A 27,540-nucleotide genomic window follows, 5' to 3' on the forward strand; every position below is an offset into this window, starting at 1 on the left:
GAGGGGGTGGGGGCAGAAAGTGGAAACGAAAACAGACAACAGAACATTGCTAGAGAGCAGGAAAGGAGGTGAAAGGAGACAATTTGAGAGAAGAAAATATTTGTCACTACCCGGATTCGAACCCGGGACCTTTGAATGAGAGGCCAACACCTTAACCTCTAGGCCACGAGAGCCCCTGCATTAACAATAAAACAACATTAGTAGCCTATAACTGGACTACTTTTGCACGCAGGTGTCGTGTAACTATAGTCAAGTGCGGTCAAAAATTCGTGGGGCAACTTATCCTCAAATATCTCTTTTACGGGAGAATCAATATCACCCATATTAGCACAGCAATTTGTATCAATTTTTCTTAACTAAATCATATTTTTCCACAACAGTTGAGGCTTGATCAAAAACTTTTTCTTCCTAAATTTATATAAAATATATAAATCTCCAGCACACGGAAAACGTTATTGTTCAAAGCACTATCCGCTTCTCGCACACATTTTGCACACGCATATATGGCTTTCGTCAAAGCTTGGCAATGACACTTTTTAGAGGCAAAATTTCATACAAAAATATTTTTTTAATGTACACATTTTTTTTGCACTAAAGGTTCCCTAAACATACGTTCAATAAGCATGCTATTAGAAAAAAAATGACAGGCTTGCTTTTAAAAGCGACATTGCCGGAGCTGTAAACTTAAAAAAATTTACACCTGAAGGCTATCTCACTTATTAGTGGACCAAATTTTACCATATTTCACACACATATAACAAACATGATAAGGAGTCTTAAAATTCGCTATCAAATTTGAGAAAAACGTTTCGTTTCCATTGGTACGGCGGCCATATTGAATTTTGTTGACATGTCTTACGTAAGGAACACCGCACTGATCGTTCTTGGAAATTGATTGATTTTTTGAATGCATGTGAGCAAACATTAGATCTAGATCTCTTGATTTTTTCCTAAACGAATTTGAAAATTTTTTAATACTTTTTCCTGAGGTAGTACATGTAGTCAAGTTTGTATAAAATCTGTAAAAATCCACACTCCAACCACCACCACCACCAAAAATCTATTCCCTATAAAAAAAAAAAAATTCAACATACAATTTTTTAGTATTACATCTTCTCTTCATTCTGTGAAAATTTCATGAAGATTGGAGGAAAAATGGTGAAGTTACTAAAAAAAAGTATAGAGAAAAACCGCGATTTGAGAAAACGGTCGATAAAGAAAAATAAAATGTTGATTTTATGAGGAAATGGTGGCGACAAACATGCCCAGTATAGGTAAAAATATGGCTTTTTGGGGGTTCTTATGCTATGAAATAGTTGTAGGAGAGGCTGATGAAGCTAAAAATGCCTACAACTCAAGTTCCATTATTTTGAGCCAAATCGGGACTTTGGGGTTTATCCGGTTACCATGTTCGTAGATGCTCCCAAACCTTAAACTTAATTGCAAACATTGTTTGACGTTTGTCAACAACAGTTAGGCCAACAGTTTAGGCCTAAAATAACACGAGAATAGCTTGAATTCGTCAGGACCGGCCTTGAGGTAGTTCGAGGGATCTGTAATTCGAGGGGTATCTTTCAAAGATGATGAAAAAAAAACGGGTCCGCAGGCACAGTTCAACGAATGCATGATTCCGAGTCTTCTGTATTCGACCTATATCTATCTGTGGTATTAGCCTACTAATTACTGTATTTTAAAAAGCTAGCACCTGCCTAGACTAGAGTAGCGTTGTAGGGAGTCGTGTCAATTCGCCGTCTTTCAATGTGTTTTTCTTTGGTCAGGATTGCTTCTGGAGCTGAATTTTTATAATTTATGTGTTTTCAAAGTGTCCTTGGATTTGTTTAATTTCTTAAAGTTACTCCATCGCACCCTCCATGTGGGTGGTTGGTGGATGCTCTGGTGTGGTGTTTGCTCTTTCTTTCCTATAAAAAATCTATCATCTCTATCTCCCCTCAGTAGAACACGCCTATAGCAGGACTTTTGGCTCCAGAAGAAAACCCCCGCTGTAGGCGAGTTCCCGCTAGGAATGCAAAGGGGAAATAACCGAAAAATTTAAAGAATTCACATGATTACATCCTTTCCATATCAATAAAATTTGCGCTTTAGATTAGTCTTCCTTTTCTTGTCAACTTCGTTGATTATCGTGGCCTTTAATTCGAGTGAGAATCATTTCCTTTCGTCTTTGTTGGAAGCTATCTTTCCTCGGTAGGCCTACAGTAGAACTGGTGAAGTGGATGCGTGCATATGCCTGAGCATGAAATGATCGCAATTCAGTGAATCGGGAATCACAAACTTTGCGCTTTCCTCTTCTTTTACTTTTTGGCCTAGCCTAGGGCTATGGCCTCTCCGCTCTTCTACGGTACTGAGCGCGTAGGCTATGGCACATCACTTTAAATTTTTGAGTGGCTCACGTAACGTGTCTCCGCTCCATCTCTCTCTGCCACTTGCCCCACCTCACTCATCACTGGACTAGCCAATTACAACGCCACACCGCTGACTGCCTGTTTGGGTCCCGCCCACAGCCCCCCCCCCCCCCCCCCCAAGCTAGAGCTCGCTCGATCTCTCCCACTGTATCCGAGTTTGGGACTTTCCTTGACCTGTTAGTGATATATCCAAGCAAGTAATTGAGTTTGACATAGGGAAAAAAGGGGGATACCGGTAAAGTCCCGTTGTTTAGCGGGTGCCGCTATAGTCATGTTCTACTGTATAACCTTATTGTGTTGCAAGTGCCGTAAAACTCTTACTCTTACTAAAACTAAACTAAACACCCTCCGTTTCGTCATTATTAACTTTAAAAATTCACTCATGGACAATTTCTGGATCAATTTCGACCATTCAAAAACTCGGAAGAAAGAGGAAAAATTCGACCTGCCCTCCAGCCTCGTTTTCTGTTAAATAATTCTAATCGGACATTCTTCCTAGACTTGACTTCATAGGAATACACATCCCAGCAGTGTCGCGCATTTGGCGGTTGAAACCCTGCGCTACGCCGCTCAAGGTGCGAATCAGTAGACTCCGCGCAACGTCGCTCTAATTGTTATAAATGGTTAAGAAAAATAACCCCTGAATAACATGTATACAGTGGAATCCTGTTATAACGAGAGGGAGGGGGCCGGTGCAAAATATCCGTAACAGGAGGATTCTCGTTATTAAGGGATCCAGTAATAAATTCAAGGGAAATAGTAAAGTAGGCCTAATATGTGAGTTTAGTGTTCTGTTTATTCCTTTTTATATTTCCCCTGATGACGATTTTGTTCAACATGATCTCCAGGTTTTACTTGATCAAAAATCGAATCAGGTTTCTTTCTCTAGCACTAGCAATGTTGACAGCTCAGCGTTGGCGATTAGAAAGAAGGGGCTGTGGCTCTAGGCTAACTCGCCCGCTGTGTTGTCCCCCACCCCACCCTGTGGTGCGTTGCGTCTGCTTGCGCACGTCACACATTCACTCCATCTATCACAGCATTGTGACCTCTCCATCCCACACCAGAGAAGTGAGAGGCATGGTAGGCCTAGAATCCTAGATAATCTAGACTGGGCTGGCCTATCGGGCGATGCGTTCTGCTTGTCTGCGCATGCCACACCCTTCCCACTCATTCGTTCCGGCCTTCATTGTTGGTTCTCGTGGGCTCTCCCATTCTTTGTTTCACTGGATCACCAACAACTTTCTCAACTGGCTAGGTTTTTATATATAATGAATATATGTAGTTGGTCTGTGCACTGTGCACAGCTTCAGCAGTATTCCGTTATAACTGACTCGCATGACTGTCTGATTGCGCTATAGCAGTATTTTATTTACAAATATAAAGAAAGAAAAAAACCGCGGGGTTTTAGAAGACTGTGGAATCCACTTATAACGAGTCCTAAAACAACAATAAGTCTGTTATTAAGACACTATTCTAGAACCAGACTCATAGATTAGGCCTACTTTACTATTTTCCTTGAATTTATTACTGGGTCCCTTATAACGAAAATCTTGCTATAACGGACATTTGACACCAGTCCCCTCCCTCTCGTTATAACAGGATTCCACTGTAGTTTCTTTATAACAGACTTCTCGTTATTTCAGGACTCGTTATAAGTGGACTCCACTGTACCATACTGAGGACGATTATTTTGATTAATTTTTTATTTTTAAAAAGTAAATTTATGTTTTTATAGAATAATGACCTTTGTTTTTGTCTTAGGAAAAGCACAGCTTTGATTGTTTGTCATTTCCATTCTATTCTACCTATTTGTTTTAGTTGTTTTGACTTTTCTACTTGGTTTTTATTTTGTTTCCACTCAGGTGCGAGAAGGCTTTTTTTTAAGCCTTTGTCTGAATCTCATCTCATGTCCTCTTTCAAAGTATGACCTCAACCTGGGAAACATTTGTGTCAGGTGAGAGTTGTTTTTTATACCATACTGATATCAGTTCAAATCAACAGCCAATCCGACAAGAGGATCCATTCAAGATTCCCACATGAAAACAAAATTTTCATGCCCGTCTGAGTCAGAATGAGGATTGGAAAAAATCTGGTTGATTTTTTATATTTTTAGCCGCGTTAATTTACATGTTGTGCGACCCATATGCCCCCCCTCCGCGAAGTAAACCCCAAACAGAACCATGATAATGTAAACATAGGCAAAGCAATCAGAAAACGTGCAATTCAAATGTTGAAAAATTAATATGAATTGTCATGCATTTATATGAATTGTCATGAGAATAGAGATCTTCGATTTCATACTTTGCTACTAAAACAAACCAAAGACTGGGAGTCGTTTGCAAGTATGCGTCTAGACTAGAGCTAGCATTGCCCTAAAATACATCGCCGCGCTCTGACGTAATCCCGGTTCACCATGGTGCGCAACATTTGACTCAGTTTGAAACAAAATTAAGGACAATGTAGAGTTGTGCCTACTCTCCACTGGGACAATGGCAGACTGGCGTTTGGCACTTCATTTGGGCGCCTTTGATGAGCAGGCCTTGCAGCAAAGATTTTTACAGAGGGTAAAAAGCGGCTGCCATAACATTACATGGTCTAGGAATATTGATTCAAGTCTGTACTTTGCTTACAAAATCAAAAGGTTAGAAAGCGAATATAGTGCACACAGTAATTTATGCAAATTTTTATTTTTCATGTGTGAGATATCAGCTTAGCATATTATGTGAAATATAAAGATTTATTTTACCGGAAGTGCAATGCTAAACAACTCCAACTCCAAGTATGGTATAAAAAGGATATAATATATTATGTCACCCATTTCTGCTTTGTTAGGTATGAGTTCTCATTTTGCTGTCTTTGTGTTTAGGAAGTTTATGTAAACCCAACTTATTTTTGTTCATGTTTTACCTGATGTTGTCAGAAGAAGATATGGTACAAGAGAAGGTCAGCTTATCTGTTGTTTTATTATATCTCAATTATTGCTGAGCTGGCACTAGTTTTCTTCAGCATGTTTGTTGACCCTGGTCTTGTTGCTTGTAAGGGAAGGTTAAAAAAGTGCATAATATAAAATGTATCTTTGTATGTTTGTGTGTGTGTGGACATTGGTCTTTTTGTGTATGTGCATATAGTGAATAATTTTGTTCTCTTGGGCTTCGTGTAAAGAATGGTTGGGTCATTTGAGTAGAAATATTTATTTTGTAAAATGTTTGATCTTTCCTCTTTTTAAATGTCTGTATTAGTTTATTACAAGGTTTACAGGTTGAGCTATTATTAGTTCTTTCCTGTTTGTCTGTCAGAATTTAATGAATGCCTGAGTGACTGTTGGGGAGAGTGCTGGTGTGGTCTGGTGTGGCTGTTTTAGCCGATTTTTGTTGTCTTGTAAGTATTATGTTCCTTACATAACAATTATGCTGATTTTGCCACAGTGTTTATGTACTCAGACCTAATGTGTACTTCTTTAAAACATGCAGGAAAATGTGGAAAACAGTTCATGACATTTATTTTGTGGCTGCTTTTGTTTTAATCTTGTCTGTCCTGTTTTTTATTCTAGATAACCTTCTAGACAGCAACTTGTTCAGTGGAGTTTGCTTGCTGTCCAATCAAAGGGACGTGATATTTTCTCATGGAAGTTTGACAAAGCTTTCTCAGGTATTGTTGTTTTTTATAGGTGTTGTGTGTTGCTTAATTAACGTGACATTTTTTCTATGTGTGTGCTCTTCAAGTCTGTTTCTTGATTGGTCTGTTGAATGGGCTAAGTCTGTCCGGGTTCATGAAGTTCACATTTTCAAATTTTGACAACACTACTTAGAAGAAGGTTTTTTAAAATCAGTATTGTTCTTGTTAAAGAATGATGCTCGTTAAAGATCAAAGGCAAAAGGATTCATGTTCAGAGATGTGAACTATTATCTAGCACACACATAGAAAAATTGGTGGAATGCGGGAATCTTTTTGTTGTTTCCCAATATACTTTTTAAAAAATACAAATATATGTATGTGTGCCCTAAGAAAGGTACCAAAAGTCGGATTTTGAACATTTTGAGTGAAGGGTTGTGCCTTATAGGAAATTCGATGCTGAACACAGTGTTTTGGGTTTTTTTTAATTAGATATCTCAAGTAGTTTTTGAGATATTGCACATATTGCGAGGTAGGGTGTAAAGATGTAATTTTGAGAAAATGAGCTTTTAAATTTAACAAACTTGAGAACACATACAAATTTTGTTTTAAACCCATCTTTTAAATGTATTTATTCATGAAAAATTCATTTATGATTTGCCATTCAGTTGACATCAATATCGTGATTAAAATTCAGTGGTAAAACATAGCAGAGAAGAGAAAACATGCTTCAAGAATATAGATTTTAGCACCTTTTTAAAGCAGTTTTCATTATATATTTTGTTATACTCTACCCTCAAAATAATTCAAAATAAATATTTAGAAGTCAAATCAATGAAAACCCTTTTAATACATATATTGTTAAAATATGATGGAACTATCATGTTTTTATGGAAACGCATTTTGATTTTTAAAAAGTGATTTTTTTGGTCATTATCAGCCTGTAGCTCGAAATGATCTGGGGCGACTTTTGGTACCTTTCTCTAGGCGCACACACATATAGTGTATGCAAAAAAATTCGGAACCTGAAAATATGTACGAAATGTGCATTTTCGTTCTGTACATGCAAGACTGTATTTGGATGGAAAAGTAGAGTGCTAATCTATGAAACTCTCCTCTTTGGATAATTCCTTGGGTAAAAGTTTGCTGGTTGGCTGTGATCAGAAATTGCAGCAAGAGAAAGCCAGCTGGCAGCCAACGATGGCCGTCCTTGTCTGGACTAGGGTTGATCTCGTGAAGCACAGGTTTCTTTTGTTTACCTGACAACTGTCCCAAAAAAAGTCTGACTTTTTAACTCTGCTGCTGGAGTTTGAGCATAAATCATCAGTATAGGGGGTGATTCAATTATCTTTTCAGGCAAAGCCCCTTGAGATGCTATGAGTTTGGAAGTTTTCAGGAAAAGTGGTTGTGATCAACTTTTACCCGTGGATAATTCTTTTTTTTTTTATGACTTTGTTTTTGTTGTTGTTTTTGTTTTTTTTTGTTGGAGTTGGTTTAAGTTAATCTAGCCTTTTGAATGCCACTTTAGAGTGAGTGGGTGGTTGGAGGATGCTACTGGTAGGTCCTATTTCTTGACTTTCCCTCTGTTGTTTCTGTTTATCTGTCTGTCTTACTTTTTCTTAGTACTAAATGACCATTACTGTGTTGATGTGCTTCTCTTTACTCAAACGAACAAACAGTTAGAGTGAGAAATTTACTGTTTTCAAATTATTTTGCTCAAAATATACCTTGTTAGTGTTGGTTGAAAAGCTTCTTCATGGCTGGTAGAGTGGCAGTACTTTATTGTTGGGTCTCCTTGTCGCTGACATTTTGACATTTTCTGTTACAGGCGGAGATTGACCAGTTCTTTCAGAGTTTTTCTTGTGGAGAGACAGATCCCTGCTACAGGTCTTTTCACCTCTCAGCTGGAAAAGCTCAAGGATCAGAAAGTTATAAAATTTACTACAGAACTCATATAAGGTATTGATATGTTATCGTTTAGAGCTTATCCATGCTTATTTGGGGCTGAAGCAGAGATGCCAACCAGTACGATTTTACGTATTTTAGTACGATTTTTTGCCGAAAATATGCGAATACGACTTTTCATGAAAAAATACGCATCCTGGAATGCGAAAAATACGAGATTCAGCTTGGCGAAAAAACCTAATTATCTCAAGTCCCATCTTTTAAAATAGTATCAGTATCGCAGAATTGGAATATTTGAAAACCAAGTCCGATAAGGTCAGTAAGTTCATTTTTGCCGCTCGCCATCGTGATATTATATTCGTTCAGCTTTTCCCCGTCCGGGGAGTACGTTTCACTTTCACGCGTATAGGCAGCTATGGCGGCAGGCGGAAGCGTATGTGACAATGAGGCTCGATCGGGAAAATCAATATCTACTTTCGCTTTCGCTACCACCAAGAAGTTCGCCAGCAGTTGTCTGATAACGCAACATTTGTGGCATGCAGGTTGTGCAGTATAAATGCAATGTCGCCGTGCAAATAAAATGTAATAAACACTCGGACTCGTCGCTTTGGCTGTCGCTTGTGGAAAGAAAAAAAGAAAAAGAAAATACAAGCGTCGTCCGATTTTTAGATTGTCTGGCTCGCCATCGTGACCGGTCACTGAACCAGTGCGCATTCGCGTCATAAAAAAATGCGGCATGGTGTGAGTAAAGACCGTCTTTGGTGGGAGTAACGGACGCTGCGAAGTATATGACTACATAATTTTTACTATTACTAGTTGGTTGAGGGGAATACACATTTTCCCCTGAAAATACTTATTTTCATATTTCCCAATACTCATTTCGGTTTTCTGTGGTTGGCATCTCTGCTGAAGTAGATTCCTTTACAATGAGTAAAATAGTATGCTTCCCGGGAAGCTGAGAATGTTTCGGAGTGTTCTATGGTCTGCTGGGGTAATAATATAGTGTAAAGCGCATAAAGACTGCTGCTGAGCGGGGATATGCGCTATACAAGTGCTATCTATTATTATAATAGGGGAGGAGATTATTGATTTTTTTGGGTTTAAGATACTATCGGGGTGGGGTTTAAGGCAACACCAGATGACAAAAACTTGGAAGCGCATTTCAGAATTTTGATTAGAGCTTTCTGCTAAGCGCACGTTGGTGCAGGCCATGTGCGGAATCGGGACCCCTCATACTTTGCAAGTCTGTGTTATTGAAATAAAGTGTTTGCGTTTCATTTGATAGGTGGAAGTAATTATACCTACTTGGATGGGTTGGGGGATAGTAAATTATACCTACATCTTCTTGGATGGGTGATAATAAATTATACCTACGGTGTATGTTGTAGCTTTCTGTTCAAGACTGGCAGATTTTCAATGTCACTGCATCTTGCCCTCCCACAGTTGTTACAACTCTCACAGTGCACGTGTCTACTTGAGCCTTTCAAGTTATTGCTGTTCTCTGAGTTTGAGCAATAATTTGAGTCTGTCAGTTCATAAATGAATCATGACACCAAGACTGGTTCTTGATAGTCGAAATTCTTGTTCTAGGCCCTTCCGAACTCTCAAAGCGGGATTTATTTTTTATATAATAATGAGAGGAAAATATATAATAGATTGAAATACTTAAGTCAAACAAGACCCCTGTACGACATTGAACACTGACATGTTGTTGACTGCATACATAAATATTGTACGCGTGTGTGCTCCCTTTTTCGAGCTGGTGAGCTAGTAATTTTTACTATTACTAGTTGGTCGAGGGGAATACACATTTTCCCCTGAAAATACACATTTTCATATTTCCCAATACTCATTTCGGTTTTCTGTGGTTGGCATCTCTGCTGAAGTAGATTCCTTTGCAATGAGTAAAATAGATTTCGTTTAAAACTGTTGTGGTTTATAGTTTGGGTGGCCTTATAATAAGTAAGCTACATTTAACCTTAATAATCTCCAAGCTCATTTTACCAATGTAGGCCTACAGTGTAGCCAATGAGACACCCCCTTTCACACTTTGAGGTCACTTGGCGCAATAATGCACCGTTGAAAATTATCCGCTCTGGTCACCTGCGAGGCACGAGAAGTCCATTGCATCACTCTCCTGGCTGGGGTGACCAGATGGGATATTTTGTTCTGCTGGCTGTGTGACTGCAAGCTGTTAAAGTTTATTTGGGCTACAATAGCCCACATAATCTAATATCCCTTCCTCCTGATCCCGGAAAGCTTTCAGGTTGCAAGCAACATAGCTATTACTATTGAAATCCCCCCCCCCCAGCAGCTCATGTTTATAGTAGACAAGAATTTACCAGTTTGCCCGTGTACAGCACAATTAAAGCAACTGTTTAAAAAGATAGACTCAAGTGATTTTTGTTTTTTTTCCCATTCATAAAAACAATTGGATGATTCCATGTCTCTTCAGGAGGAAGGTGTCACTCAACTCTCTTCACCTTCGCTGATTGTTGTTTTGTAGGGTGGTTATGAGTGAAAAAGATGAAATTCAAAATTTTAGTTTTGAGTGTCCCGCACGCCCATATGACCTTATGCAGTTGCGAGCGCTGTAAAACACTTTTATTAAAAAGTGTTGTTGGGGTTAATTTTGCCTATGTTCATATCTTTATTGTTTAGATACCGGTATATAGGTAATTTCATAAATGATTTTGACTTTTAATAGTAATTTCCAAAGCTACAATTTTGAAAGAGCTTGCATTGTGAGAAATGATATCATAAGTTTTGAGATGATAACGTATAGTTTAAATACCGGTACATCATGATTATAATGCAGTGATATATTGGTCATGTGAGTCGTGAGTAGGCTACAAGTGTGCCACTATTTACATTGAACTTATTATATACGTGCATAAATACTGTATAACTGCTTTGCGATTACCAAACTGTGTCAACATTTCAGTGCTGGGCTTTGACTAGTTTAAAGTTTCAAGCTGTTTTGAATATTGACAATGTGAACACTTGAAGTGGGTGCTCTGGTGTGGTTTGCTCCTTCTTTCCTATAAAACATTTATCTTCCTTTAGATCTCTTCTTCTTTTTTTGTGTTTGTAGCACCTTTACTAATCTTCGGCATTTATGTAAAAACCTGACTAAACAAACACTTGATTTCTGAGATTTTTTTAATTTGGTGTCTTATTAGAGTAGAAAAGGGTATTTGCCCCCTGCTGTGGTCATGGGTGTGATAAATAAAATATAAGGAAAAAAATTGTTCGTTTTATCCTCAGACAAGCTCATTTTAGGAATGAAACAAGATTCTCTAGCACAAGAAGCAAGCACTCTATCTCCACGCTAAGGAAACCTTGTACTTATATTTCTATCAAGATTGTACAATCAGAAATTGGTTGATTAAGATTAAAATGCAATGTGGCTCAGTTGTGTCCATGTTTAATTTTTTTAATTTTCATTTTAATTCACTGTTTGAATGTGTGTGTGTATGACAGACCAATTATCACTTATGCCCAATGTACAGTTTTTGCTTTGTGAGTGGCTGGTGGGTGTTTTGATGTGGTTTGCTGCTTCTTCTTTCCAATCAAACATCTGTCATCATCCATATCTCTCCTCCTTTTCTTTTTATGTTACTCCTTTGTAGCATCTCTAATCTTCTACACATGTTTGACCTATTTGTGTTACAAATGCCATAAAACTCTTACTAAAATTGAACTGAACTGTTTTTGCTTTCAGCCTATACGCCACAAGTGCTGGGAACCGTAGCGGTCTGACAGTCAGCAAACTTGAGCAGGGTATATTCCTCACTCTGTTCCACAAACCCGTCCTACCTCAGCGGGCTATCAGCGTTGTAGAGAGATTCACTGGAATGCTCCGATTTTGATCATGTTTAAATGAGTGTGTAGACCTATTCTGTCCCAATTTCACATCACTAGCAGAGTTCCAAGTTATTGTTGCTGACAGAGATTTATTTATAAACTCCTGGTTTCAAGTTAAGTTATCATCACAGACTGTGGTTTATACTCTTGAGTTCAGATTATCGTTGCAGAAAGAGATTAATTTTATACTTGCGAGTTCAAATTACCGCTGCTGAACAACAGAGAGGAAAAGACAATGGCTGATCTAGCAGAGATAGCAGCAGAGGTCGGCATTGCTGTAGTTGATGATGTGCCCGGCGACGGTGGCGACGCCGATACAATCTCAGCTCAAGATCCTGGTGGTTGTGGGGGCGGGGTTTCCTCCAGTACAGATGATGTTTCTGCCACAGTGGCTTGGAATTCGAACCTCATGCCTGAGGTCCAGGAACTTGAAAATTTGTTCAGCAACAGGTACAATCCCGATTCCGATCCCGGTTATGTGCAGAATGTATCAAGCTCTGAGACCGCGTCTAAACCACCTGCGATTAAAGATTTTTTCTGTCGCAGGCCTCGCGATGATTCTCGTAATTGGAACAGAAATCGAGGTGGGCGTGGTCATTATAACCATCACCAGGGAGGCGGGGACAGGAGAGGTAGAGGGGAGTACTATCAAAACAACCAAAGCCATTATGGGGGTAGGGGTGGAGGTGGTGGGAACTACCCGAGGGACTATGGTGATTATCATCAGAGAAATGATGGCTACAGGCAACGGAACTATCAAAGGGATAGGTCACCTCACAGGTAGGCAGGAAGACGGCGAGATACACAGAATGATAGTGTGATGGGCAGGTAGGTGGGTTGAATGATGGTGTGATGGGCAGATAGATGGGAAGAAAAGAATGATAGATAGGAAGAATGATGGTGTGATGGGCAGATAGATAGGAAGAATGATGGTGTGATGGGCGGGTAGGTGGGAAGAATGATGGGCAGATAGATGTTGAAGTGGGCGAAATTATTTGAAGTAGGCCTATAATCTTTTTTCTTTACTTTTGCTGTTTGTTATGGTGCTTTTTCATGACAATTTCTGCGTGTTGAAGAGGAATGAAGTCATTTCATGAATCCTGATGTAGTGTGAAGACATGTGCTGTTGAATGTTGTTTCCTCAATAAAATGTGTTTACATTAAAATGTACACTTTTTTTTAAAAAATTGTGTTGGCTTATCCCTTGCACAAGTCTTCTTTTTTTTTTTTAATCAGATTTCTCTCAGCTCCACCTTCTTTTTTTCCTGTACTTTACTACTTGTCATCTGATCATGTCTTTCCCCAATTCTTTCTGTACCAGACCATTTTTCTCACTGTGACAAAGGCATTTTTTTCTTTCTGTCTGGTGCATGGTTGGCGGGTGCTCTGATATGGTTTGCTCTTTTCCTTTCAAGCATCCATCGTCCTGACCTCTCCTCCTTATTTGTATTTTGTTACTCTTGTAACACCTCTAAACTTTGGCACTTTATACGACTCTGTTGTGTTGCAAGTGCTGTGAAGCTCTTACTAAACTACACTAAGATAATTCTTATAAAATGCAAAAACAAGAGGATCCTTCCAACACATGTATAGGTCTCATGAATGGAAATGTAATTTATTAAACATGTTATGAAATCGCATTTTTAACAAAAACCCTTTCAGTATAAAGTACAAGCAATGTAAGAGAAAAGAAAACATAACATTTAGCAACATATGACATGATAAAACAGTCTGCTCATATCACTAAAATACTGGTTTGCATTACACAGTTCAACTCCTGCTTCATTCATCTGATCAGAAAACTTGTCAACATTTCAAACTATTCTTGTTTATTGTGTCATCAGTAGCAATGACCATTCAATAACAAGTCTGTGTCATCAGTAGTAATGACCATTCAATAACACTTGCTACAACTAAATGAGTACGCTACTCACAAGACTCGAAGAAATTTTAAAATATTTTTTTGGGCCATGACAAAAAGTAAAATAAAGAACAAATATGCGATTGAAGCTGTTTCAGTTTACCTTTTCAATAAGGGTGCAATTTAATTCAAGAGCTGACTCATGCCTATAATTTATAATGACCTTTAGCATTGTTGTTTTAATGAAGTAAACCCTTGAAGCAACGCGTTTTTAAAATTAAAACATACTTAATGTGGGAAATGATGTATAACTGTAATGAATTTTGGAAGATTTGTTTCACAGAGATCAGCAGTGTCTATTTGCTAACTATAGATTGATACAGTAAATGGAGTAAACCAAAGAAAAATAAAGAACTTTGAAGAAGTTGTACATGTAGGTGCAATTGTGACTGTTGAAAACATGACTATTTTGCAGAGATACTCGACGTACTATTCAAAAGTATAAAAAATTGCTTATGGATATTTCATTTATCCACTAGAAATTCAATTAATAAAATATCATTGTGTTAGGAAGTTGCAAAATGACAACAAAAGACTCAACAACAGCTCCCTCCCCTCCGACCAAGACGAGAAAGTGAAACGTGTGTTTATTATATTCTCCCTCAAAGCTTAGTGGTCAGTTTGAGCTTGAGACATCAAGAAACAAACATTCTGAAATAATCCTGACCATAACCAGCCGAGAGCAAACACAGGGAGAAACGACCTCTTTATCATCAGAGGAAGTCGCAAGCCACATGAATGTCAGAGCAAAGAAGGCAGGTTTGCACGGTCTGCCAGAGACACTGACGATCAAACTTCACAGGTTGTCCTCACAGGACCTCAGGGGAGGGGGAGCAGTAACTGTAAGCTGTGTGTCGACCTTGGCACGTTGCGCAAAGACACGGAGAAAGACACACAGTCTGAGAAGCGACTGGCACTGCAGCCAGCATCACTGGAGAACAAGTAGTGAGTGACCTCTGACCAAACACAAAAAGTGCACTTGACATATCATTATAGACAAAAATATAATACAGTACAACTGAGCAATTCTTATTCCGTTTCTGCTAGCAGTAGCAGCTTTCTTTTTCCTTTGGAGTAGTCACAGCTTGTTTCCTTAAAGTGGACCTACTTTGTTCATGAGAGTTAGATTTAAAATAAAACATGAACATCTTCGAAGCATTCTGTTTCCATCGCAAAATTGTTTTGTCACAGAAATAATTTTCTAGTTGTAGGAACATCACTTGCTCCACTGGTATCAATTAAACACACCACTTATGATACATTTGTATTGTATGGCTCAACCTTTGAAAACAACTTCCATCTGCAATAGAAGGAGCAAACAAAGCAGACAGAGAACTGGGAACTCTAAAGACTCCCAAAACAACCCAAGTACAAAAGCACCCTGTTGTGGTTTCAAACCAGGGTCACGTAAAATACAGTCCAGTAAAAATAAACACCAACTGAGCTGTCACCATTTCCCTAGTCATCAGGGTTATGCTTAGTAGTTCATCAATGAAAAAGAACAAATCATTAAACTTCTATATTTATGTTCACATAAGTCGGCACAAGAACCAACAACAGTTGGCACATAAAAAGGGACCAAAAATTACCAAATACTAAAGCCCTGACAGTATCAATACAGCCCCAGGGTAAAAAAAAATGATTATGCCGTATATCATAAGAAGGGACGCTATTGTAAAATAAAAATCTTCTTTATAACCATACAAGTCCGATGTTCGTAAAGGGATAGTACCTGGTACTTGTCAGTTATTATGATATGCCAATAGTGCAAGTTTCTGTTCTGACAAAAATTATACAAGCTTCTGCCTTGACATAACAGAAGACCCACAGCCTGTTCGTTATGAACTTGACGCGTTTGTGTTACCATAGATCATAACACTACTGATGGACAGCAACCACCACAGTACAGTTTTATTAGTATTAGTTCTTAATCGTTGTAGCTCTGGTAAATATATTTAACCTTCGAACTATTCTAAGGGCAAACATGCTGATGGAAAAATGATCTCAACAAGCTTTTTTTTACATTCCTAAATAAATGGATTTTGTCTATTTTGCTCCACAATTTTTCCTATAAGAAGACCCAAATGAGAGATATGGTATTTTAAAAGGGAAAAAAACTGACAGCTGCTAAACTCAATGCTTCAGTGACAGTTTCTAGCAAGACTGGAGATAACCTGGGGCAAATGCCGCAAAGCATTCCCATGTTAGTCCTTTGTCTTAGATCCAGGAAAGAGAAAATAAAAATTCAAACAACAATAAAAGTGTATAAATTGGTATATCACATAAGCTATGAAATAAATGTAAAGACAGCAAGAATAAAGTCATGAATATATATAGTTTTAACAATTGTTTTTTTACACATCACTTTCATCATACAGGTTTGAAGTCAGTAATTACAAATGAAAGAAAATTTGATCAAAGAATGTAATTCACACATTAGATGAAAAAATACAAAGAAACAGGATTTATCAATGAACAAGAAGAATGCATGATACTGTTCATTAACTCTTGCTGTACAGAAAGAGAGAAGTGGATAATGTATGCAACAACACAAAACAACCATAAGATGTTGTAAATGTTTCAACCCAGCCAATAATCCCACTAAAATTCGTTTACATTTGTATGTCCCTACGTCTCAAATTGTAAGCCAATGTCTAAAGACAAGTCTTCAAGTCAGGCCACAGTAAAAAGGAAAAAAAATGGGAGAAAAATATTTTTGAAACACATGGTACAGTGCTTCATATATTTCTTGTTGGGTCCCACAACTGTCATCAAATCTGATGGCATGAACAGAGGTAGATCTGTAGTTTCTACGACACATGAAGACATATGGACATCATGCACAACTGTCACTCTGCTGCTAGATCTGTGTGACACTGACAATTCTTTAACCAAGACAATACAATTAAAAATTTAAAAGCTTGACAATTTCCTCAAAGACAATGGCAGCATATCTGTATTCACTTAAAACAAAACTAACCTCTAAACAATTTTGTAAGCAATTCACAGCTGGTACGGTTGGGTTTAACATGATACAGCAAAAGATAGAATTACGAGTATTATCAGATACCGTACACAAAAGTAGGAAAAAAACCATAGTAAAACCTCCTTATATTGCCTACTTTGGGACGAGCATGAAGTTGGTGGTACAGTGGGGCAGGCGGTATAATGGGGTAGCACTGATTGCCATTTTGACTAGTGGTAGACTGGACTGGTTGAGACAAGAGATCTAGATCTGTCTTGGGCGATCATAATGCGCAGGGGAAAACGAGCAGCAACAGACTACATGCCCAGCTCCAACTTAACGTAAATTTAAAGTAAAATTTTCTGAAACTCGGACACAACGAATTTGGATTCAATGAAGGGAGATGGATTCCTCAATTTTTTTGTTCATTAAAATTTTTTTAATAGCTCAGATTAAACACATAAATCGGCAAACTTGGATTCAATTAAGTCATTGACCTGGCCTGGCGAACGGGGGGTTGTATAACAAGGTTTGACTGTATTTTTTTTAAAGAGTCAGGTGGCACACCAACATTTACAGTAAAATCCGCTTGTATCGACATGCCTTGGGAAGTGGATTTGATGTCGATATATTAAAAAGTCGATAAATGAAAATATAAAGCCAAATAGGAAAAAACAACGGGAGGTCAGTGGTAAAACGAAAACACTTTTTTAAGCTGGTTGCTTCTCTTGATTCTTACACAACCAAACTGTGAAACTAACAACAGCAAGAGGGGAAGGGAGGGTTGGAGTTGCGGTACCAAAGACCGAGCAACGCGAGATGCACACAACACACCAGCTAAAACTTTGTTTTTGCATTCTTGTAAGGCCTGTTTATGGCCGTTTGCTGGGGAAAATGGAAAGGTGAGGCACTGACTCGCTGACAGTGGCACTTGCCAGCGACAGACTGAGAATGGGATGGGGAAGGGGTGTGAGCGATCGGGAGTGGGGGTAGGGAGGTGATGCCCAGTGCGTGAGACGCTTACGTCCGTGAGGCACTGTACTTTTTTGGAGACTACACTGTGTAGGCCCTACATGACCTACTGAATATTCGTGTGTCGATATAGGCTACTTGGCGGGCATGCCGGCTTAATGAAGAACTAATGCGTTGACCCTTAGCGTGGCTTTTCCCCCCATTTATGTTCGTGGGCTTCGCCAGGTACCCAGGAAGCATGTCGATAAAGCAGAGAGGGCCGAAAAAAAGTCGATATAAGAGAAATTGTTTAGTGAAGATATGGAAGGGAAAATTTCGTAACTGGAAAATATGTTGATATGTCAAAATGTCGATATAAGTGGATTATACTGTATTTACATTCTCCCAGACTAAGAGTAAGAGCCTCTCAGCAACTCTCAATATTTATTTGACCCTCACACGAAAGGCATTAGCATTTCTGTACTGTCCATTTGAAGCTACCCCTACATGCATGGATTCATAACTCTTTGGCGGCTTTTTTCTATAAAAATGTTAGCTATTACAATCAACCCCAAGCTCAAAGTCCCATTTTTTCAGACACATATTGTAACTCATTGACCCCACAACCGATTTCTGCGGTTTGGTGGAAAAGGTTGGTATTTTTATAACACGACTCGACTGACTCCCTACTATTTTCACAACATTTACTTTGTGCTTCAACTCAAGACAAAGAACAAACATAAACACAAAGGAGAGTAGCTTACCTTAGAAAAGCTTGTGCAAAATATTTCTATTCATGGCCATTTAGATGAGAAACTCCAACCTATATATATCCCAGTGATGCGAAAGGATTTTATATTATTCAAAGGCTTGTTATCAAACACCCTCCATTTTTCCTTTCATCTCACTATTCTCGTCCACCAAAGAAAAGATAAAAAGACAAGACCAGAGTAAGGTATGGAGGGAATGGAAGTAAAACTTTAGACTTGTAAGTTGAGTTGTAGCTACAAACCACCTGCGGCTCAAAACTTCTAACTATTCATACTGTAATAAAAACTGACACTTTAACAAGGACGAAAGAAGAAGAGGAGAAAGATCTAGACACACACAAAAATGGAATGAAATTCTATTCATCAAGGGGCAAAGGCAAAAGTTCATCATTTTTTTGTACAGTCTTCCGTTAAATCATTTCATATACATAAACACTGATTAGCAGAGAAAGTTCTCAAAAAGTTTTCATCATATAGTCATTCGTGGCTCTGTGTGCTTCGGCAAACTCTGACGTTGTAAATGTCTAGAATATAGGCAGACAGACATGCACAAGCCAGATGCTCGAATGAATTGTATCTCCTCTGTCTACACCACAATATGCAGGTCCCCATTAATAATTATGCCCAATGACTATGAGTCCATTCATATGGGAAACAAAAGTACATTTCACTTCACCATTTATGCCATACACGAATAAAACTATAATTTAGAAACTAAACTAGCAATACAAGTGTATAATATGTCAAGGGAAATATGTCTAAACCTTCTAGCCAGTGGAAATGTTCAAACGCAAGAAATTGCAACATGACTACACTACACATGTACGTCGCTGCTCCAAGAATTTTGAGAAAAGCGTCTCTAAAAAACTGATATTTTTTACGTTTTAAGAAGCACTCTCAGATCTGAGACAAGCAATTGAAATACACACAAGCAAAAAGTAAATGAAAGAAACCCAAAAAATAACAAAATGAAACTGCTGCCCTACAGAACACTTAGAATCCGGTATACCAAGAAACCACACAAGCTCTTCATATACATTGAAGAAAATGAATCTGGTCCCGTTATGACTGACAATAATGAATGAATGAATGAATGAATGAACGTACGTACGTGCGTATGAGTGAATGAACGACCGAACGATCGAATGAAATACAATGACAAAGTATAGTGTGAAACATTGACACTGCTAAACTTTACTATTCTTTGTCCCTTGATAAACAAAATCACTTTCATTTTTTATTTGTCATTGCAGCATATCCATGAATCTACAGCTGATGAAAACATTCACTGAACGAAGAGGCAATCAACAAAGAATACAAACAAAAACACACCCAAAATAGTTTTCCGCACAAGGAAAGAGAAGTAAAACAAGTTGAGCAAAGGGCTCAAATATTCTCCCTTTCTTAAGGAGTGTTAAAATTCTATTTGTTGAGCCCACCTTCCCTCTGAAATCCAAAAACGTGACAAGTTGAAACTTGCCTCTGCTGTAAGTTATATAAGGTCCCTAAAGTCTCTCAAACTCCATCTAGTTTTGCACATGAAACTTTTGCCTCATAATGTGAGAATGGAAGTCATTGAAGCAAATCTGAACCCGTGACAACTTTGAAATAAATCTGACATTTCTCATCTAAAGAAAACGACAGACAACATAACCTAAACAATGTGACGAGATACAAGTAACACTGCTTTATCCCCTTCATATTCCAGAACTGGAGGCCAAAAAATTGCCCCACTTACACCAAGTACTGTTATAATTATCATTGAAAATCAGTTTGGATACAAAGAGCATTGTGATGAAGTGCAAGTAAGATGAAGTGATAACACAAGGTTGACAACATCCACTACAACCGGTTCATTTGTTTGTTTGCTGTATAAAGAAGCAGACAGTCATGATAGTGGTCTTTATAAGATGCGAAGAAGCAAATTAAAGAGAACCGATAGAAGGATTGCAAAGAAGAAGGAACCCCCCCCTAACCCCTCACTACAACTGCATTGACTTTGGACACCTGAGAGACACAAGCCATACAAAGAGCCAAAGACACGCCACACTGTACTCAAATTGTGTTTAAGAGGAGTGTCAAAGCCACAAGGATAACACATGTAATAATCAGCAGCTTATATACCTGTACAATTTTATTGCAGTGCAGTCACAAAATTTTCTTTTTAAAAATAAATTTCAACAGTTTTAGGTAAAAATAAATAAGTGAACCTAGTAGCAAATAAATATTAGCAAAAACAAATTTGAACTAAAAAAAAACAAATTCAAAAAGCAACTTTACCATTTCTAACCTTGAAAAATAAAGAAGCTGGCATGGAAATTTTAGACTTCTCTGTCGCCGAACACAACAAAAAACAAGCACTACTGGGAAGACATTTTGTTACTGTCAGATGTCTAGAGAATGTCTTTAATCAATATCAGACTTGTAGCAAAAAATACAATAATAAAATTTCATATCCTATAGCTTAACTCCCATTATCTGACAAATAAACAATAAAACATCTGCTGTGATTCGCGACACTGAAAAAGTCATAAGGTATCTTTATGTCGTCAAAGACAAAGATATTTCATGCAAGTAATGAACCACCTTTACATCGTAGGTTCAGCTTAATCAGTTTTCAGACAGAATGAGAATTAGTTTCCAGAAAGTTCATTTCATTTGCTTTGTTCCAATTTGCATTAAGAATTTACAGACACAAACAAACATATATATATATGTAAAAAAATATCATTGAAATACGATTCATATCTCTAGACAGAGACAAGAAAAGCATGTATGTAAAGATATTTGCTTTTTCATAATGTATCAAAACAGTATAACAAAAAAAGTAGAAACAAAGAAAAAACCAGGAACAGGAGAACTCAAGACATCTTGGAAGGCTGCTGATTGTTATTGATAGTTTTACTCTTTGGTGCGTTGAGGGCGAAGTTGTTGAGGAGGCAGTCATCGTGGGAGACGTTCGCCTTCTGGTTGAGCTGGTTGAGGATATTCATCGAGCCACCAATGTCCTGGGCGGAGGGCATGAGTCGGCCATTGACTAGCTCTCCTTTCTCCTGAGCATCAATGACTCGCACGATGTGCTCACACAGAATGCTGAAGAAACTGTCAATGGCTTCAAAACCTGAAGATATCAAAAGAACATTGGTTGATGTGATCCACCGCTTCTTTTTTTAATTACCTAAATGCCAGGTTACACTGAACCTGACAAGCACGACCCCCCCCCCCCCCTGAAAAAACCCCCACAACAACAACAACAACACCAACAAACTAACACTGTAAATACACCAGCCTACATAACCAGTCTAACATATAAACAACAGAAAAATAATTGCAAACAGATTAAATGTGCTCTTTTCAGTACGTATTTCAGAACAATAAAAAAACCACAGTTCAGAACACTTCCTGCAGAAAAGCATGTAAACTCTGTGGCAGTCTGTCCAAGGTATACATGTTTAACAATAATAGACCTTTCATTTTGTTTTGTTTTGTTTTTGTAAAGTGTTTTACGGCGCTCGCAACTGCATAAGGTCATATGAGCGCGCGGGACACACCTAATATTTTCAGTTGGTAGGAAATTTTAAATTTTGCCTGGGTGGCGGCCGAAGCCTACTCTTATCGATTTTAGACCACCAAGGGATCTTTAACGTGCGCAACTTGCACACGGGCCCTCCGAGATTTTTTTGCCCTTGTCCGAGAAGGCTAGGTGTAGATCTTTCCTACCAGAAGATCAGGGGTGTGGCAGAAAGACAGCAGTAAGGAGGAGCCAAGGAGTAGCAGTAGAAAGGCTGCAGAAAGAGTCAGGAGCTCAGAGGAGGGGGCAAAGGAGGTGAGGGGGTGGGGGCAGAAAGTGGAAATGAAAGCAAACAACAGAACATTGCTAGACAGCAGGAAAGGAGGTGAAAGGAGACAATTTTAGAAAAGTAAATTTTTCGGTCGCTACCCGGATTCGAACCCAGGACCTTTGAATGAGAGGCCAACACCTTAACCTCTAGGCCACGAGAGCCCCCAGACCTTTCATCAAGGGCAATGCGAAAATTACAAATATATATACACAAGGGCAAAACTGGGCTGAAAGGGATAGAACATCCCAGCAGAAAGACCAAGATACTCAATATAAATGGGGTTTTTCCCACTCTGGGATCAAACTTGGGTCTCCAACATGCAACAGCAAAGCACATAACCGCTACACTACAAACACCATTTTAATTTTGTGTACACATAGGAAAATAAGTCCAGGCAAAAACAGTTAAAAGTATTTTGTATGACTTCATTTCCCACTTGTTGAAACAGTAGCCTACACATATAATGTCTGTCCATAGATGCAGCATGCTGTTCTTACCACTGCAATACCTAAGTCTTGACGGAAAAACTTACATCAGCTTTTTTTCCTACAACCCAACACAAATGTTGATAAACAAGCTCCTGTGTGTATCAGCCCCACACTTCCACCCACTCAGAACACGTCATAGTCATCAATTATAATGCACCTGTCTATAACGCGGGTAAGCAGGATCCAAATCATAATAAGGATGCATCTTCTTATCAACTTGCGATACTAGAAAGGTTTACAAACCTCTAATTCTATGTTTCAAATAAAGAGAAATACAGGAGAAAAAAAAGGTCAGCCATGTAATGTTTAGAAAAAGACAAGATTGACAGAGAGAAGAATCAACACAGGACCTACTCGTGGCACTCTCCAACAATTCACCTTTCATTTCATCATAAAGGAAATGGACATTAAATGGGGCGATGGGGGGAGAGACTTCTCCACAACTTAGTTTTAGCTTTTTAGTAACGAGTTTTACGGCACTTGCAACACAATAAGGTCATACAAGTGCCGAAGAATAGATGTCTTACAAGAGAGTAATGTACACAAAAAAAGGAGGAGAGATAAGGACGATAGATGTTTCATAGGAAAGAAGGAGCAAACCACACCAGAGCACCCACCTCCACAACCTAGACTATCACATTGGAGCAACATACTCTTAAGAAAAGATTTCCTCACCTGGGAAAACATTGATGTCTATGATGCCATACTGGTTGGTTTCGCTGTCAATAATGACGTCAAAGCCAAAGAGATCTAACTGCATGGCTGACCGCAACTTCTGCCCCAACTTGTCCAGGTATGCCCAGTCGGGTTTGGTGGGCTGGTCTTCCAACGTGGCATAGTCAACCTGGTCGGAATCAGAAACAGATGGGGACGTCTTCAGAAAAGAGAACATCAGACACTCATGCCTCACAGGCAGACAACAACACCGTTTCATCACTCATGAGAATACTACTGGTGAATGAGAAAATCCAGTACCTAATGAAACCACCTTTTTAAAAGTTTTTAAAGCTATAACTTCTGCTTAAAAAGTCAGACCTCAATAATCTTTGCATGTTCATTTCATTGAATATTTAAATTATAATTCCTAATAGGCAAAGAAAGACTAGGCATTTTCACCTGTTTTCTTTTTTCTTTTTTTACAAAGTTGACTTGAACCAGATTCATATACAAGGTTTTTCATTCACACAGCAGAATATATCAAACTTGTAAGCCTTCATAATACTGTCACACATTATGGTGCAAAAGCAAATTTATATCTTTGCATGTGAGTACCCAGACAAAGTAAATTGATTCTCTAAAAATAGCCTTCGTCAAACTTAGGTGTGCAAAAATCCCCCCATTCCCCAACCATAGCTGAGGGCAGGGGAAAAAAAGTATATTCTAAATATGAAACAAGTATATTTACAAAGCTTAAAAAGCATCTGAGAGTTTGATACGGATACCTACATCATAAACACATGTATAATTTAGTCTCATGAGCTTCAAAGAACAATTTATTAGAGTAGGAACAGCCCACTTCATGCACGCCAGAGTTACTGCCCTTGGTTGATCTTGGGTATAAAAGTATAAACATTTATTTCGGGTACTCTCAATATCAAATAAATAAATAAAATCATATACATATCATTTCCACAGCTCTGTATCTTTCACAAACAGGCACAGTTTAGCTTCAACTTTCTTTCCTGCTTTTAACTAGTGTTTATCAGATTAGACAAAGAAGGGGGATGACCCCACGATACAGAAGCAACAGGCATCCGGTCAGAGCCTCAGCGAGTCTCAACTCATTGCGTCAAACAAAATAAACCAACATAAGCCATAGGTAATTTAAGAAACAGGTCAACCCAAGCTGTGTGGTATACAGCATCCCAGCACACGCACGCACGCGCACACAATCACACACACGCACGCACGCACGCACACGCGCACACAGAGGTAACTGACAATATAATTTTCCCACAGGGGAAACTAACTCACATTTTATTTGTTATACAACATTTTATAGTTGGCACATGCAACATAGTTCACTTAAGTGCTGAAGATTAAAGGAGTTACTAGAGAGTAACAAACGCAAAAAAGAAGGAAGAAGGATGATAGATGTTTGATAGGAAAGAAATAGCAAACCACACCAGACCACCCGCCAACCATCCACTCGCATTTTCTGCCTGCAACAGTAAATAGTCTAACCAATACACCAGTGGGTATAGGCCTACACAGACCACAGTTTAAACTACCAACACCAGAACGAGTTTCATGAACAAGTCAGAGTCTAGCTTACCGCATTCAGAGGGTGGTCAGAGTCTGCCTTGGACACCTCTTGAGTGTCGAAGAAAACAGTTGCATGAGCTGTGAAGAGGATATGTAATAGATGATTCTATTGTAAGTTAAAAGAACACTCTACACAAAGTTTAAGAAATTCTGGAAGATAAAAAAGAAATTACTTTTTTTTAAAGTGTTTGACCTAATTTGGTGGAGATATGGCTAGAGTCAGACACCGATCATATATTAAAATATTATACATATATACATATTAGGTCAGCTGAACATATTCAGTTATATCCTATGTCAAAAAAATCAGGTTACATTTGGTATCAGCAACATTACCAGGTACTTGTGCAAGACTCACAACACTGAAAGAGGCAGAACCTCAAAATTTAAATTTCATTTCAAATAAGACCAAGCCAAATGGTTGGCAAGCCTCTAATATAGCACATTCACCGGCTCATACAATTTTTCTAGGAGAAACACACCAGTCAGCCAAACCTGGTCTCTCCCTTCACCAGAGTGAAACCCAGTCACAAGTAAACAGGTATAGTTACCTCCAGGGTAGAGGTTCTTCAGTGACGGTCTCTGTATGATGAACTGCTTGCAGCCCACCACCATGATCTTATACAAAATGGCGTTGTGATTGATGAAGGACTGGGCCACACATGGCGGACTGATGTCTTTCAGGGACTCTTCGTTGAAGATGATTGACATCTTGAAAAATAAACAGATAAAAAAAAAAAATCATATTTTCAATGTTCATCCCATACAAAATCCCCTACACCCTGCTCCCCAACAATATTTAATAAAAAACTCTTTCAAAACTAGCATCTTTACCAAAAATAGGCAGTGTTACAAGGACAATGTTAAAAGAAAACAGCAGTAACATCACTTCTTTTTTATATGTAAAGAACCTTGAAGCTACTTAATGCTTTCCCGCCAGTCAAAGCAAAAATAATCTTTTTCAGATGTGGAAATGATACAATGTCTATTTACACATTTTCACAAAAAGAGCGAATTACAATTGATGTAAATAACTTCATTTATTCAGGTATTGAGCATATGAAAAACAGGATAAAAAGGATCAACTCTTTTCACAAAGAGAAAACAGAAAATTTCTCTACTTAAGAAAAAACGTTTTTCTTTCCAGAACAGAAACCGAACTAGTTCTGACAGTAAGTCTTTTTTCTAAAAGGGATCCAAAGTTGATTAAGTGGTGGAAACTGTCCTGATATACCTGGTGAGCAAGGGTGGATCCATGGGCCAAGAGAGGCTTGCATACTGCAATGAGAAGGATGGGGGTGGAGGGTGGCAGGGGTGGAGGGAAAGGGAGGGTTAGCAAGCAAGAGGCAATAAGTACAGGATGGAGACATAATGAAATGCAGGACAACCTGACAAGACACATACACAAACTCACCAACTGTATGGAGAACTAGAGCAAACCATTCTAACACTATCATGTGGCAGTTTTTGTTCCAGGTGGTAACTATTGGAGTACTGTATACTGAGGGTTTTTTCCCGTATTCTTTTTTCAAGTTCTGCACATTTTCTTTTTTTTACGAGTGTTTAGAATTCACAATTTCAGTCATCTAGAGCCATGTGTTCCAATGCAGAAGCGTCCCCTTAAATACTTCATGAACGACTTGAATTTCAAAAATTGCAAAAATCATGAATTCAAGGAGCACGAAAAAAATCCAACCCTGTATACAGTAATTAATGATTTTTCAGTAAAAGGAAGCACACGAACACTAAAATGTTAATTTTTTGCGGGGAAAAACTAGACAGACAGAGAGAAGAAGTAAGACTTAACAGTGGCTTCCTCCAACCAACCATCCTCAATTACTGGCACAGTAAAGGCAAAGGTGATATGAAAAACAACAGTTTATAAAGTTCGTATTCATAATAATGTAAACCAGTAACCTACTGTACAGAGAACTAACTGCTTTAGAACTGAATAAGAGAGAATACAAGTTGTCGTTGAGTAGAGAATAGCTTTTGAAAAAAGTTTTCTGTTTGTTTTGGTAAGTGTTTTTACGGTGCTCGCAACTGCATAAGGTCATATGAGCGCGCGAGACACACCAAGAGCCATTCATTTGTGCGAGGGGAAAAAACAGAGCAGCAGGGGACAGTATCCTGCCACGGGGACAATGTTTTCCGAGTCGATGGACGGGGGGTTTGAGTGCGTGTGTGTGTGTGTGTGTGTGTGTGTGTGTGTGTGAGTGAGTGAGTGTAGATATAGTTGTTTGGTAATATTGTCACGTTCCCATAAGATCTTTTATTTATGAAGGTAACGAACCTTATTTTTCTTCTTTTTTTTTTAGTTCTCTTAAAAGTGGACCAAGTTCTCTTTTCTGGGACGTTCTATTTATGCCCAGTAGAGCGTAAAAAAAAAAGAATTCTAAAATAGAAGGATCTGAGAAGAAATCAGAGCAGTTTGAAATCTCACGTATCAACCCTTTTGAGAATACGTTACATATCACGACATTGGCACTAATCCTTCTCTCTCTCTCTCTCTCTCTCTCTCTCTCTCTCTCTCT

At 38.4% G+C, this 27,540-nt stretch overlaps 2 protein-coding genes across 8 annotated transcripts in view; one reads left to right on the forward strand and one right to left on the reverse strand.

Moving 5' to 3' along the window:
- Window positions 1-12,985, forward strand: part of LOC101859084 (polyribonucleotide nucleotidyltransferase) — a 17,465-nt gene extending 4,480 nt beyond the window's left edge. For 3 of the 7 annotated variants that reach the window (XM_005093709.3, XM_005093707.3, XM_035968575.1), the window contains exons 2-5: window positions 4,283-4,374; window positions 5,971-6,068; window positions 7,861-7,991; window positions 11,662-12,985. In XM_005093709.3, the coding sequence (XP_005093766.1) occupies window positions 4,344-4,374; window positions 5,971-6,068; window positions 7,861-7,991; window positions 11,662-11,809 (408 nt within the window). In that variant the 5' untranslated portion in view covers window positions 4,283-4,343 and the 3' untranslated portion in view covers window positions 11,810-12,985. Of the gene's footprint in view, window positions 1-2,919; window positions 2,996-4,282; window positions 4,375-5,970; window positions 6,069-7,860; window positions 7,992-11,661 lie in introns of those variants that run through there. The other 4 variants (XM_005093705.3, XM_005093706.3, XM_035968574.1 and 1 more) reach the window with 3 other exon arrangements.
- Window positions 12,986-13,394: 409 nt separating this feature from the next.
- The window catches only part of LOC101846200 (inositol-tetrakisphosphate 1-kinase), a gene marked incomplete in the record, with an annotated part of 72,073 nt that continues 57,927 nt past the window's right edge, over window positions 13,395-27,540 (reverse strand). Inside the window, 5 exon segments of the mRNA XM_035968573.1 lie at window positions 13,395-21,532; window positions 23,417-23,585; window positions 25,017-25,084; window positions 25,558-25,717; window positions 26,241-26,284. Of these exon segments, the coding sequence (XP_035824466.1) occupies window positions 21,273-21,532; window positions 23,417-23,585; window positions 25,017-25,084; window positions 25,558-25,717; window positions 26,241-26,284 (701 nt within the window).

This window comes from Aplysia californica, unplaced genomic scaffold (genome assembly GCF_000002075.1).
Source record: "Aplysia californica isolate F4 #8 unplaced genomic scaffold, AplCal3.0 scaffold00068, whole genome shotgun sequence".
Classification (NCBI taxonomy): domain Eukaryota; kingdom Metazoa; phylum Mollusca; class Gastropoda; order Aplysiida; family Aplysiidae; genus Aplysia; species Aplysia californica.